Source organism: Pundamilia nyererei, unplaced genomic scaffold (assembly GCF_000239375.1).
Source record: "Pundamilia nyererei isolate P.nyererei 1_Seehausen unplaced genomic scaffold, PunNye1.0 scaffold00019, whole genome shotgun sequence".
Taxonomy (NCBI): Eukaryota; Metazoa; Chordata; class Actinopteri; order Cichliformes; family Cichlidae; genus Pundamilia; species Pundamilia nyererei.
In genome coordinates this window covers 2,994,762-3,007,933 of record NW_005187420.1, presented here as the reverse complement: position 1 = coordinate 3,007,933, position 13,172 = coordinate 2,994,762, and the positions used below count along the sequence as shown (strand labels likewise).

General features: G+C 43.9%; 1 protein-coding gene across 1 annotated transcript in view; it reads left to right on the top strand.

Annotated features, from left to right (window-relative positions):
* The first annotated feature begins 6,725 nt into the window (after positions 1-6,725).
* Positions 6,726-13,172, top strand: part of kifc3 (kinesin family member C3) — a 26,360-nt gene continuing 19,913 nt past the window's right edge. The window contains exon 1 of the mRNA XM_013909103.1: positions 6,726-7,707. Coding sequence (XP_013764557.1) covers positions 7,456-7,707 — 252 coding nt within the window. The 5' untranslated portion in view covers positions 6,726-7,455. The remainder of the gene's footprint in view (positions 7,708-13,172) is intronic.

The window sequence follows — 13,172 nt, the reverse complement described above, 5'->3', positions numbered from 1 at the left end:
TCTTTCACGTGATTCTTGCGTCGGTGGTTGAAGAGGTTTGTCGTGTTTGAGTCTGTGGTGGGGGCCGGTTTGCGGCGTAATTTACGGAGTACAGTTTTCTGGTCCGTGTCAGATGTTTCATAACCAACCCATGTCCGTGCTACAGAGGCAGTCCCTCGTTTAGGAATAAGGTCCTCGATTTGCTTGGACTGGTCCTTCTGTTTGGAGCTCCCTGGTTCTGCCTCGTCGTCACTGGCTATGTTGGGATTCTCTGTGCGTGCATCCACGTGGTGACTGTAAACGCCATTTATAGTCACGTCATGTTTGTATTTGAGGTCATTTGTTTGATGCATATTCTGAAATTTGATGATTGAGAATAATGTATTTTTCTGTCATTTCAGTTTATTTTGAAAAACTGAGAATCTGAAAGACATTTGTGCTTTCTTTCAGTCTTTGAGTTTGTATTTGTTTGTTATTCACAGTTGAAAATGTTGCTAACGTCTCGTTCAGTAAATGAAGTCACTCTGCAGGACTTGTTTTTGGATGCCGGGTCCCCCTAAGCAGATCAGCCACGAGGCCTGAGAATTATGTCAGCGGCAGTGCTCACAAAGATGTGTATACAGATGTGACTGTGTTATGTAAGGCGTGTGATTAAAACCAGACGGCTGTAGCCGGGCTGAGTCCAGCAGGCGGAGCAGCTGAGTCAGATCGCCCATGATGCCTCGGGGCATCTCTGCTGTACGTGTGATTGGGTCTGGGGACTTCATTTCCTGCTCAGTGGGATTCCAATAAAACAGAAAGCGAGTGGCTTCATGTCGGTCCTGCAGAGCTGCTAAAGCCAGCACGGGTTTATTGACTGAAAACAATGACAGGAAACACACACACACACACACACACACACACACACACACACACACACACACACACTAGTTTAACAGTGATATTTGATCCAGATGTTATTTTTTTTATTTAAGTGTGACGATTTGTTTTGCTGGTGTTTGGACTTTAAAGCGCAGCAGGTGGTTTGTGGGAGATTTGAGTCGTTTTTGTTTTTTGACTTCAGCTTAAATACTCCAGCTAAAAGTTTCAGGCCTGGTGAGATGAAACTGAACCATCGCAGTAAGAAACGGTCGCTGTAGATCAAAGTCAGAGCTGGGCATCGTCTGGATTTCTATAATCGATTCGATTTCTGACACAGTCAGAAATATTCTAATTTGTGCCGTCGGGTGAACGATCCGCGCTCTGTGTTTACGTCTTTCTGCTCTCATTTACTGTTTTAGCTGTTTGGCAGCTGTTGAAATAGTTCTGTGAGCTTAAACTGAGATTCGGGCGTTTCTGGCAAAATTCATTTATATTTAGAAATCGATTCAGGATTTAATTTATCGATATCGCGTTATTCAAGCTAAAATAGAGTTGTTGTTTTTAAACCCAGCCCTAGTTAAAGCGGTCTCAGAGCCGTTTCTCTTATTTAGCCTAAAAGGGATGGCCAAATCAGAAACCCCTCTGTCGGGGGTCTGCATGCTCCTGCCTGTCTTGAATGACTTCTAGCCTGTCATATCCGGCTTTATCTTCCTCTGATAACCAAAATAAAAATCAGGAACGGGGCTCCGGTGAGAAAGGAGCCGACGCCACGTATCCTGGTCCTGTTCCTGGCCTACCTTCATCCATCCTCAGAAATCAGAAAGCTCGCTGCTGAGTGTCAAACGCCTGACGAGTCTCACAGAGGCGAGAGCTGCCGGCTGTCGCTTCAGCTGTGATTCTGTTACGAACCGTTTGTGCCGCGAGTCTGAACGTCGTTCCAAAGTCTCGTCTCTCTGTGAGGACGTGGGCTGTTGGATTCATTGTTTCATATTAAATATTTCAGTGGTTCTGCCCGTGTGAGAGGAGGGTCTGTGGTGAGCTTAACCTTTTTGTGCTGTTTGATTTTTGTCCTCTGGAGAAGAAAACATGACTGAGATGAAGTCATTGTTAAAAACAGGTTCTGATCCAGAAACAGTAGTTCAGTGACCGGTTGAAACTTTTAGACGCTCTGACAGGGCAGCACACCTCGTTTTAAGGATGTTGTGGGGACTCTGTGTCAAATAAAATGTGTTTGATCAGCCTGATCCGTGTTGTTGTGCAGCAGTTCAAATACAGACAGATTCTCAGCTGCAGGACGATCCTGGCGTTTAATCAGGAGACCTCGCGCCGAGCTGACCGCTGTCTCACATGCCGATAAGAGCCTCCAGCTTACCCAGAATGCACTTCATCAAGTTCATCAGAAAACAAATGAAACATCTGGGACACCAACACTGTTAATTCAGACTGATGGATCCTTCACGCTGATGATGAAGATGAGATTGTGACAAGAACAAACCAACGACAGTCTGAAAATGTTCAGAGTGTGAAGGTGAAGCTTTACTAAAATGTGCTGAAGTTACTGCAGAACAAAAATCACCCGACGTCCTTTACTGTCATAAAAGTCTGCTGCTCTGCGTCTCTGAGGGTTGAAGTGTTTGAAGCAGGAACCATGGAGTTTAGTCTGAGGTTTGGAGCTGAGGAGAAACTCCTCCTCCTCCTCCTCCTCGTTGCTGAGTTGTTTCCTTCTCTGTTAGCTCTTTCCTTCCCTCTCCTGTTTTCCTTTTTTCAGCTGGTTGATGTCACGGCTCCGTTACTCAGACTCTGTGTGTTTCCACCCGGCTGATCTCTCTGTAATTTCCTCCTGAAATAGCTCAGAGCAGAAGAGGGCGTAAACCACCAAGCCCAGCCGCCCCCTCCCCCCTCTAAGTGCTGCTGCAGTGGTGAAAAGAGCAAAAAGGTGGGATGAAGACGGAGGGTGGAGGGAGACAGGAAGTGCAGTTCATGTGCTGGTTTCTCTGGTTTTCCTGAAACGTGTCTGATTCCTGACACATGAATAAATCATAAATGAGAGCGCACGCGCTCGGTGACAACAACACAACCGTTACCAGCTCCGGGTCTCCATCCTGAACCGAGGCTCATCCGGGTAACTTCGGGGTTAACCCCTCTTACCGTCGTGATCACCGCCGCTGCAGACCAACCTGTACGTTGTGTTTAAGGTCGCTTTGGTCCTGCTTTTGTTGCTTTAAAGCTTTAATAAGATTTAAAAAGGAGCAAAGCTGAGCGTCCTGCACACGTCTAAGGTTAATTTGAGACGATATGTAACTGCTCAGCATTCAGATCCTCCCTCTTCTTAATGACAGAGCTGTGATGGCGGGAAGGCCGTTATCTCCAGAGTCAGGGTTTTTTTGGTTTTCCATCTTTTCTTTAAATAAACTGTTTATATCGTCTTTTTCTTCTTCACGCAGCTCTGTCCTCTCTCTGCAGCAGCTGTGCGGGGTGTTTATTCTCTTCATAGTTTCTAATCCTGAGACTTCGTCAGTGAATCTGTTTGTGGAAAGTCCGCCTCTCAGAGCTGAACTGATATTTCTGGGTCAGACTTCTCCGGCCGATAAGCCCGATAAGGAAAAATATCCTGGATGTGTTGAACTGGTTTCAGAATGAAGCCCATAAACCATTTATTAAAAAACCTTGCTGAAGGATTGATGTGATTGGTTCAGCTGTGTTTGTTAGGATTACTCTGAGACTTCTGGACAGATGTGCTTCAAAGTTGTCACACAAATGTCTTCCTTTAAATACTAACTGGGAGGTTTCATCTGATGTCTTCAAGAAAATATCAAACTAAACGTCCCAAAAAACAAACAAACTTTATTATTTTAAGCTGAGTTTAGAAAGTCTGTGACGGGCAGATGAGCCTCCAAAGGAAAAAGCTTAAATAAAAACAGCAGGTTTCCAGTAATCTGCAGCAGGTCTGAGCCTCTTACAGTCGCCGACACACCTGAGACATGAACGCATGCCTGCACTGCCCCCTACAGGACAAACGCAGTAACTACATGTGTGAATCCTTTCACTCTGACCTCGCTGTTATCTGTAAAACATTCCTGTGATTTACTTGATATAAACATTACGTCTGAGCTTGATGTGGAGGGAGGGTGTGAGAATGAAACACCGGATTATTTATCCACGTTTATCTAATCAGCTGATCATGTTGCAACAGTTTGGTGTGTAAACATTTTTCATTTCCATCGTCTTATCGTGTGTGTGTGTGTGTGTGTGTGTGTGTGTGTGTAATAATAAAGGAGAGTCTGATCTGATAACTGACACTCCTCCGTGTTGGGGTCATTAACTCGCCACAGCCCGCTTTCTCTGGAAGACTTTATACCTCTGATTTGATCAGTTATTGTTTGATGGCGCGTTCAGGTCACCTGAAGAACAGGAAGTGGTTTCAGACGAGCGCTGGAGGCGCGAGGCCGGGATCTCCTTCTGTAGTTTTCTCCTGTTTCTGTGACACGTCGTTTTCTCCCTCAGGCTCTGACTGAAGTTTAGAGAAAACAGCTAAAGGAAAATCCGCTCATCTCTAACACAGAGTCCCAGCTTGAGCACAATTAAATCACAATAAATATACATAAAAGCAGTCAGCCTGGTTTAAAGCCAGAGAATAAAAACTGGCTTTCAAACAGGTGTTACAAGTGTCGGCTGATGGACCGGCGGTTAGTTCTGATTTACTGCGGAGGATATAAGAATTCTATCGTCCCGATAACGATATAAATCACAAAAACTTAACATTTTCTGTACATTCTGTGAATCTCGGGCAGCTCGACTTGCATGAAGTGTTTCCAGCTGGGCGTCGTGTATCTGGAGTCGAGTGTTTTAACCGATGCATTAAAATATACATTTTTAGACATAAGTTGTAACGGCCGCCGTTTTCTTTGAGTATTTATTACACGGCGTGCTGCGAGGAAAAGCCTGTTCTAACGTTTGAGTCTAAGGTTTATTTTTTAGCACCTGGCGGCTCTTTTCTACTTCTCATCCGTAAATAATCTGAATCACGTGAAAGAGTATGCAGTTTATTTTGAAAAGTCTCAAAAGGATCTTGAGCTTTATTGTGAAAGGTTTATGTGGAAAATAAATAAGCGGACACGCGATGGTAAAACCATCGTTGTTGGTAACGACAACGCATAAAAACAGGCGCTGGTCCGTCCGTAGTGTGGTTATATTAAAGAGAAAGATAACTTTAAGAAATGAATATAGCCACTACAGTGACATCAAAACCATGAACAAACAGTTTATTTTGCGACACCACGAAACAAACGATAGATGTTTTTATATCTTCATCAGATATATATGGTTATATCGAACAGCCCTAGTCTACTGTACAGTATAAAGCACCTTGAGGCGACTGTTGTTGTGATTTGGCGCTGTGTAAATAAAATTGTTCAGAGGTTTTGTAAGTCTGAGATTTAAAAACTACAAACATACAAGAAAGAAAATCTGCTGATTTTCTAACTAACGCTCGGCAGAATGTTGTTTTGGAGCCGCTGTGAGTTTAAAATAAAACTACGGGTTACAAGAAGAAAGTTGTGAAAGTAACGAAGCCAATAAAAATGTGTTAAATCTGAGTGGGTTTCATCTAAATTTACAATTAAATGTCAGGATGGCATTTAAGAGTGCATGTTTTCCCAGGCTGCCTCATTAGCACAGAGCCCTGAAATCCAGGGTTTGAGTCAAGCCCTCGTTCTTTGTTTACCATCAGCTGTAGAATAAACTGCGTGTCTGCGGAGCACGTTTGGACAGTTAGAAATTAAAACTAAAGTCCTCCTTGGCTCATTGAACTTCTGCAGGAACTCTTAAAACTCTCTGAGATCACGATGACCCCTGGGTCTTCCTCGTGAGGTTTTTTTAACGTGTGACCCTGAGTTTGGACCGCAGCCCCGCCCTCCCCTCATTAGCGCCCTGAAAGGGGTCGGTGGACCGGAAACGCCCCCCTTTTGTTCTTGCAGGAACGTTTCCAGAAAAGGTCCCGGCTCTGTTTACAGTGAGCTGCAGGATGGATCGCTGCTATATGCAGTGAGGTCTGCAACCAATCAGAGGCGAGCATCAGGATTGGCTGGCTGTGATTCAGACCGTCAGCTCCCACTGGGTCAAAGTCCCAGCATGCCTGGCTCTGTCACATATGTCACGTATGGCACATATTTGGGAGAGGTGGTCGAGGTCCCCACGACATGAAAGAACGAGGTCACTCTGACCCTAAAACCCTTCACTTTACCAAAATAAAAGCCTTTGTGCCTCATCTACTTTCCCAATCAGCAGGTCGTTGTTCCCACAATAAAAGCCTTTTATGATTTTCCAATCTGCACTTTCAGAATGAGACGGTAATGTCAATCAGATTGTCCCTGTCACTAAAATAAAAGCCTGTTCTGATCTAAAATTATACTTGGACATCGTTCTTTTTTTTTTTTTTCAAAATTAAACTTTTCTGGACTATTCTACCAACTAGAACATCACTGCTGTCAAAATAAAAGTCTTCTGTCATCTAAAAGTGTAGTTGGGACAGCACTTTCCAAAATAAATTCTTTTCCTCACTCTAAAAATCAGCCTTTACTGATCTCTATGATCAGTGTGCTGCAGTTATGTTTACTGTTCTCTACTTTATTTCTACTCTGTCTTTATTGAATAAAAGTGCTCCAGTAAAGTGAAAGTTAGAGATGTGATCAGTTTAAGCAATGACTGCAAACGGATCAGTGATCAAAGAACTGGAAGTAATCCCGACTGTTATTAAACGTGAAAACCGGCACGTAGCTTATCCTGAAGATATTAATATAAATCCATCGTTTAGTGTCGTGCTGTTACGTCACCGCCGATCCTCTGCAGTTTTATCCTGCAGCAATAACAACAGATGGTCCCGGGACGGCAGAGAGAGAGGAGGGAGAGGAGGCCCCTCGAGCTCTTTCTCTGATCCACTCAGTCTGATGGAGGTGAAGACGCGACCTGCCACAGTGCTAATCTGTTCCATGCACAGAGCAAGCAGTTTGCTGCACCTGCTGCTCATCCACAAACTCTGTGAGGAGAAGTTCTTGAACTCCACGCAGGAGCTGGATTCGTGCTTTTCTTGCAGGTCTGCACAACAAACTTTGTTTTTTCTTGCAGTGGAGCTCAAGGTCAGAATATCACTGCAGGGAAAACTCTGCTGAAACTTTGCATCTTGTTGCACTTCGAATCACTTTTCTCTTATCTTGGGATTTTTGTTTTTGGTGCACGGCTCTGCAGCCTCGCTTCAGAGCAGGAGGCGTTTGCACAGTCTTGAGTTTCACTGAGAAACTGAAGCTGGCGGCTGCAGGCTCTGGTTACCTGTCTTGATAACCGTTGGCGTGACAGCAGAGAGGAGGACGGGGCAAGGTTCAGAAGCTTTTTATCGTCTGTGGATGTTGGCGGGGCGGGGTTCGGGACAGAGGTGAACAAACACAGCAGGATTTAAACAGCTGATCCTTTTTAGAGGAAACATTCAGAGCGAGGATCGTCAACCTCAGCGGGACCCAAACGAGACGCCTGTGAGCTCCCACCTGGGCTGGAACAACCCTGTGATGAAACCAAACACCCACCCGAAGCACCCTAGAGTCTGAGGGGTGGGGGGAGGGGGTCATGTATGTCCTGTGCACCCTGGCGGTTCTGACGCTCCACAACCTGATTAAGAACCGGAACAAACCGGAGCAAAGCCAGTCCACCGAGGCTGTGGGACGGGAAGGTCGTCGGAAGGATGGGGGTGCCGGCGACGGGTGCTGGGGGACGTCCGGGCCCCGGGATCGAGTGGATGGATCAATGAACCGCAGAGCTGAGGGGAGGAGGAGGCGAGGGGACATACGCAACCTCCCTAACGGCAGGAGGCATGTCCAGGTGAGGAGGAGGTCGGGTTCAGGCAGCGTGAGGTTTCAATTCTTGAAAATATTAAAACATATAAACTTTAAAACAAGTTTGGGAAACGGGGGACTCACTCCTAATTTTAGAAGGAAATACAAACTTTTAGTTACTTTTAGTTACATTTTCGGTGAGTGTGAGTCTGCACTTATTAAGGATTGACCCCCTGATTTGATCTGAAACGCGCTCGATCAGTAAAGCTCTGAGTGTAAAGCTGAACCCTTGTTTACCAAACGGGTGACGTGCAGCTTGAGAGACTTCACAAAAATGAGCATCAGGATCTTTGCAAAGGTCTTAAAGTATTTTTATTTTACTGATTATTGTTTTTAGACTGATTTGTTTACATGTAGAAATATTTTTACTTCATTTCAGTATCGTTGGCCTCACTTCAGCTGGACCATCAGGTGCACTGGACCATTTGTAGCCTGAAGCTTTTACACCTTTAATTTGGTCAAATTAGTTATACAATAGATTATAACACTGCGTATAAACAAGTAAATCTTTTTTAAATTATGATTTTGTTTCCATGAAAATGTGATCAGTCTATTTTTAAATCAAAGAAGTAAATGTTGTTAAAACTGTAACCGTGATGATCACAGCAGCAGTTATGAGAGCTCAGTGTGTTTTTGTCCTCGACGTTTCGGTGTTTGTGAAATCTGCTTTGGTGATTTTTATTTTTTATTTTTATTTTTATTTTTTATTTTTTAATTTGTATTTTATTAGTGAACAAGCTGCTCTTATTTTGAAAAGTCAGCCACTGCTAACCAGTTAGAGGTTAAACATTTGAAATCCACTGAGGAGAACATGATGCACAGGATGCTTGAATCTAACGCGACTTCATTTGTGAGTGCCGGTGTTGTGCCAAAAAAAGGTCGTCTACCAAAAACTGACTGCTTGTATTTAAACTGCTATAAATAACTGGTTGGCCTATAATATGTGAAACATATTTCAAATGTATCCCTCATGAATGATATCAAGTCATTTTCAGCCACAAACAACATTCCTGTAACAAAGTAGAAGCTGGATCAGTTTTTGGCAGTCACTTTTATATATGCTTTATTTATCCAGGTAAAAAATATCTTGTTGTTATTAAAAATGTGTTTTTTTTTTTAAGAGTAATCTGGCCAAGAGGACAGCTGACAGTGCAACAAATATACCAATAGTCATGTAAACATATTTTAAGTGGACAAGAAGGACTGGATTAGTTACAATGTAAGTAACACAGAGTTATAAAGAGAAACGGGTCATTTTTAAATGTTATATTCAACCCCTTTGTGAACCCTGTTCACTGAAGTCTATTTACAAACACATGTTAAGATATTACACATAAAAAAACACACAAACATTGGAAATGACTTTTTGACACAACACCGGCTCGGAGGCCCTGCAGGCACCAAAATAGAACGAGTCCTTTCTTTGAAGCGTCAGGTCTCGCTCATCTTTGCATTTCCTGATTAATCCTGCAAACAGTAAAACAGACATGGCTCAAACCCCACAGAGGGATTATACAACACTTACACTAACACTGCTAAAGTACCAGTTAGACTCCCGGCCGACTGTTTGGTGAAGACTTCAGTTTTCGTAATGAGCGACTCGTTGCACACGTACACAAACTGAAGGCGCTGACACGCATTCACAGACGGGACTTGTGTGATTTCTGTGGAGTGACTTTCACTTACAGCGGGGCGATTTTATTTTCCAATCCTTTATTGTTCAATAATCATAAAGTTGTGATTCAGCAGTTTTTACCTGAACTTGCTGACGGACTGAGGAATGTTTACAGCTGCACAGTAAAAGTTATCATATCTGACTGCAGCAGTAAAATGTCACTAAATGTTAAACTTTACGGGAGTTCTGTTGTTAGGCAAAGGTGAGTCTGCTCTCTGATTGGCTTAAAAATCACCTGTCTGATACGAGAGGTCAGCTCAGCAGGGTTTACGCGGTCAGTGACTCAGACTTGGTGGAGCTCTGATGCAAACGCAGATAACACTTGATTGTGGAAAAAGCCATTAAATGATAGCAGGGCAAACTTTTACTGCGGAGTTTATTTTGTGATGGACCGATGTGACGCATGTTTGGGTCTCATTGTCAGATTTGTGGTGTTGTGCGGTTTCTGTGAAGTTTGCTGCTATAAAAACTATAAGTGCACTTGTTTTACACTCAGGTCAGCTGGTGTGAAATATTTCACAGGTGATCAACCTGTAGTTCACATTTATGTGTCGGCTGTCAGAAACGGCGCCACCTGCTGGTCGTGTAAACTGATTGCACTTGTGTAGACGGAGGTGAATGATGAGCTCGGGATGAACAGATGTGGAGTCTGAGCTGGAGGACGGACTGTAAGGATGATCTCAGGTTTCACTTCAGCTTCTTTGTCCCACCCTCGGGAGGCGCTAGAGAACATGGAGCAAATATGTGATTTGAACTGCCTGTGAACATGCGAACTGTGTGCGTTTATTTTAGTCCCCCTGCTTTACTGTAAGTAATAATTAACCCCAGGAGGCATATTTGTATAGTCTGAATGTGCAGGGACAGGCGGGCACAGTGTTGTTCAGATATGGTCACTTTTTAAATGTTTTCCCTGTAACTCTCTAACACTCTGATGGGTCCCAGCGGCTCCTGTTGATGCAGGTTTTCATCATGTTCAGAGGCTTCATGCTTCCAGTTAAATCTGATGTTTGTTTGTTTGTCACAGGACATTCGATCACATGATATAAATGTCTGAAATCCTCTGCCTCCTTATAGAGAGACGGCATTCAGGGTCGAGCGCGTCGGTCACATCAGTTATGTAACCAAATATTCATCAGCATCCTCTGATGGTATAATCTGTGAGCTCCCGTCCTGCAGGACAGGACAAGCTTCGTTTTCCCAGAAGTTTGTATAACATATTCTGCAAAGTTCCCCAAAGATTATACTTTATGAAAGGCACAAACAGGATGTGTAATGTGTTAGTGGAATAAAAAAAGTAAAGATTTTACAGTTTAAGATGCGAATGACTTAAACAAAAACAAAAAAACAACCTAATTTGATATCAGTTAGACAAACTTCATCAAATACATTTAATAAAAGAAACTTAAAAGCATGATTTTTTTTTCTCTTTTTAATTTTTTTTTCTCTTTCTTAATTTTGATTGGGTCCTTGAGCTGAAACCCTCACCTTCCCCTCACGTAAAGCCAACGTTGTGCATTGTGGAGTCCTCGCATCTTAACTGTAAACTTCACGTCCCCACAATCTGAGTAATACGAGTACACACAGTGCTGAATATTTGAGGTGGGGGAGGAGCAGCCGCTCTCGCTTCAGTGGAGGCTGAAATATTCATCTGCTGCTGGGATGGAGCGAGGAGGAGGAGGGGCTACAGGAGGTGTGATGCTGCTGTGCTGTTGCTAAGGAAACGGAGGGAGGAAGGTGTGTGTGTGTGTGTGTGTGTGTGTGTGTGTGTGTGTGGTTAGGGGGGTTGGTGGGTGTCTTTGACTCTGATCCTGCTGCTGTGTGTCGGCGCGAAGCTGCAGCAGTCTGGGCGATGCGGCGATGATGATGTGGACGGAGAGGCCGCAGGGAGGTAAGAGCCGGGCGGATGGTGCAGAGAGGGTGGTGGGGAGGGATGGAGGCGCTGCAGGAGGAGGCGGACATGTTGAGCAGACATGGAGGTCTGGCTGTAACCTGATGCAGAGCAGACGCTCGTGTTTCATGACCTGAATACGAGCCGTCGGTGGCACAAAGCTTCATCCTCATTCATCTGGTTCCTCTCCTCCTCCTCGCTTTCACGCCGTTTTATCTCTCCACAAACCTCTTCCTGTCCATGGAGAGTTTACCAAGGGACCCGTAGATTGTCCTAATTGAAGCGCACGTCTGCTTTCACGCATTGTGTCCTTGCAGCATGTGTAGGCGGAGCCACTGCCAGGTATTTTTAGCCTCTTCATAATGACTTCAGCAGTTTGTAAAAATAAGTGGGTCAAAAACGTGAAGCGTCTGTGGGACGGAGCAGGTGCGAGCGTCCTGATGATGATGTCACTCATTTATCTGCCTGTTGTCTGAAGCTTTATTTAATCCCGTTTAGACACCTGTGAGCTGAAACAGCAGCTAAGGTTGTGCAGGGAGTCTGCCTCTGCTTGCAGAGAACATCCAGATGTTTCCTGCTGTTCTTCAGCTTGCTGCCTGGAACAGATAAACGCTCTTATTTTGTTTGAGCTCACAGATGCAGATGAACAGGGACTCAAAGGGCTGCGTTTAGATGCCAAAACAAAGCAGGTTGGATACAGATGTCTTTATCATGCCATCCTCTTTGTGAGACATGAAAAATTATTTCAGGGCATCAAAGATGTTGTTGTTGTTTTCAGTTGTAGGAAATGGTAAGATTATCTGAGAGGTTATAGTCTGAACTTTGACCCTGCAGTTTTGCTCTGTGGGGCAGACTGGCTCTAAAGATGAGTGTGTGCAGCCAACGGAGAACAGGCTGAACAGACGTCCCCATCAGCAGCGTAAAATTCCCCACACAGCTAACCACAGTGAACACAGGTTAACATGGTGTTGTTAAATGTCGGGTTCCCTTTTAGCTGCTTCAGCTTCAGGTTTGAAAAAAATGAAAGATGTACTTCCTGTGTAGAATGTGTGTTTGTGGGGTAGCGATGATGATGATGATGAATGATAATGAGATCTGAGTCTGAGTACAGGGAGAGAAACGTAAAGATTTGACCCAGTTTGGAGGAGGCGGCTCTTAAAGTCTCTCCAGGAGGTAAACGGAGCAGGATGCTCACTTTGTTACTGTGACACTGAAGAGAAGCCGAGGATGCCATCCTTCTCCTTCATGCTTATTTCTTTCTAAGGATGTAAACGTTTGCAGCATAAGAGGATAGAAAGTAATTCAGAGGTTACAGTTGACAGAAACTGTATCTGCACGGTGAAATCTGAGGGTTAAATTACAGGTTTATCATTTTTTGTCTCAGTTATGACAGGATCAGTGTAAAAGCTGAGAAATGTGAAGATTTTCTTTCTGCTTTTGTCCACTTTAATTACAAACTTTTTTAAAATCACGTCTGAATCTTAGATTAAGGATTTTTATTTCCCGTCTAATTCGGTTCACTGTGAATTTGTTTTTTAGAGCCAAAAGTGAACGTGAGGTATCAGCCGATGAGGGAACGTTCACATTTTAAGAAGGTGCCTTGGTTAACATAACCTTATGTGAGGGTTAAAGTGGCATTAGCCTAAGGTTATATTAGCACATCGTGGTTAAAGTAAGGTTAATAGTGTGTGTGTGTGTGTGTGTGTGTGTGCGCGCTCATTGTGATAACTGGCAGTGTGAGAGGTGAACGTGAGCTCTGCTGTGTGCAGGGAAAAATGTGTCAGCAGCTGTCAGCATTAATCAAGCTTTGATATTGTGTGTGTGTGTGTGTGTGTGTGTGTGTGTGTGAATCTGCACTTTCACCATACATTGCATGAGTCATACATTG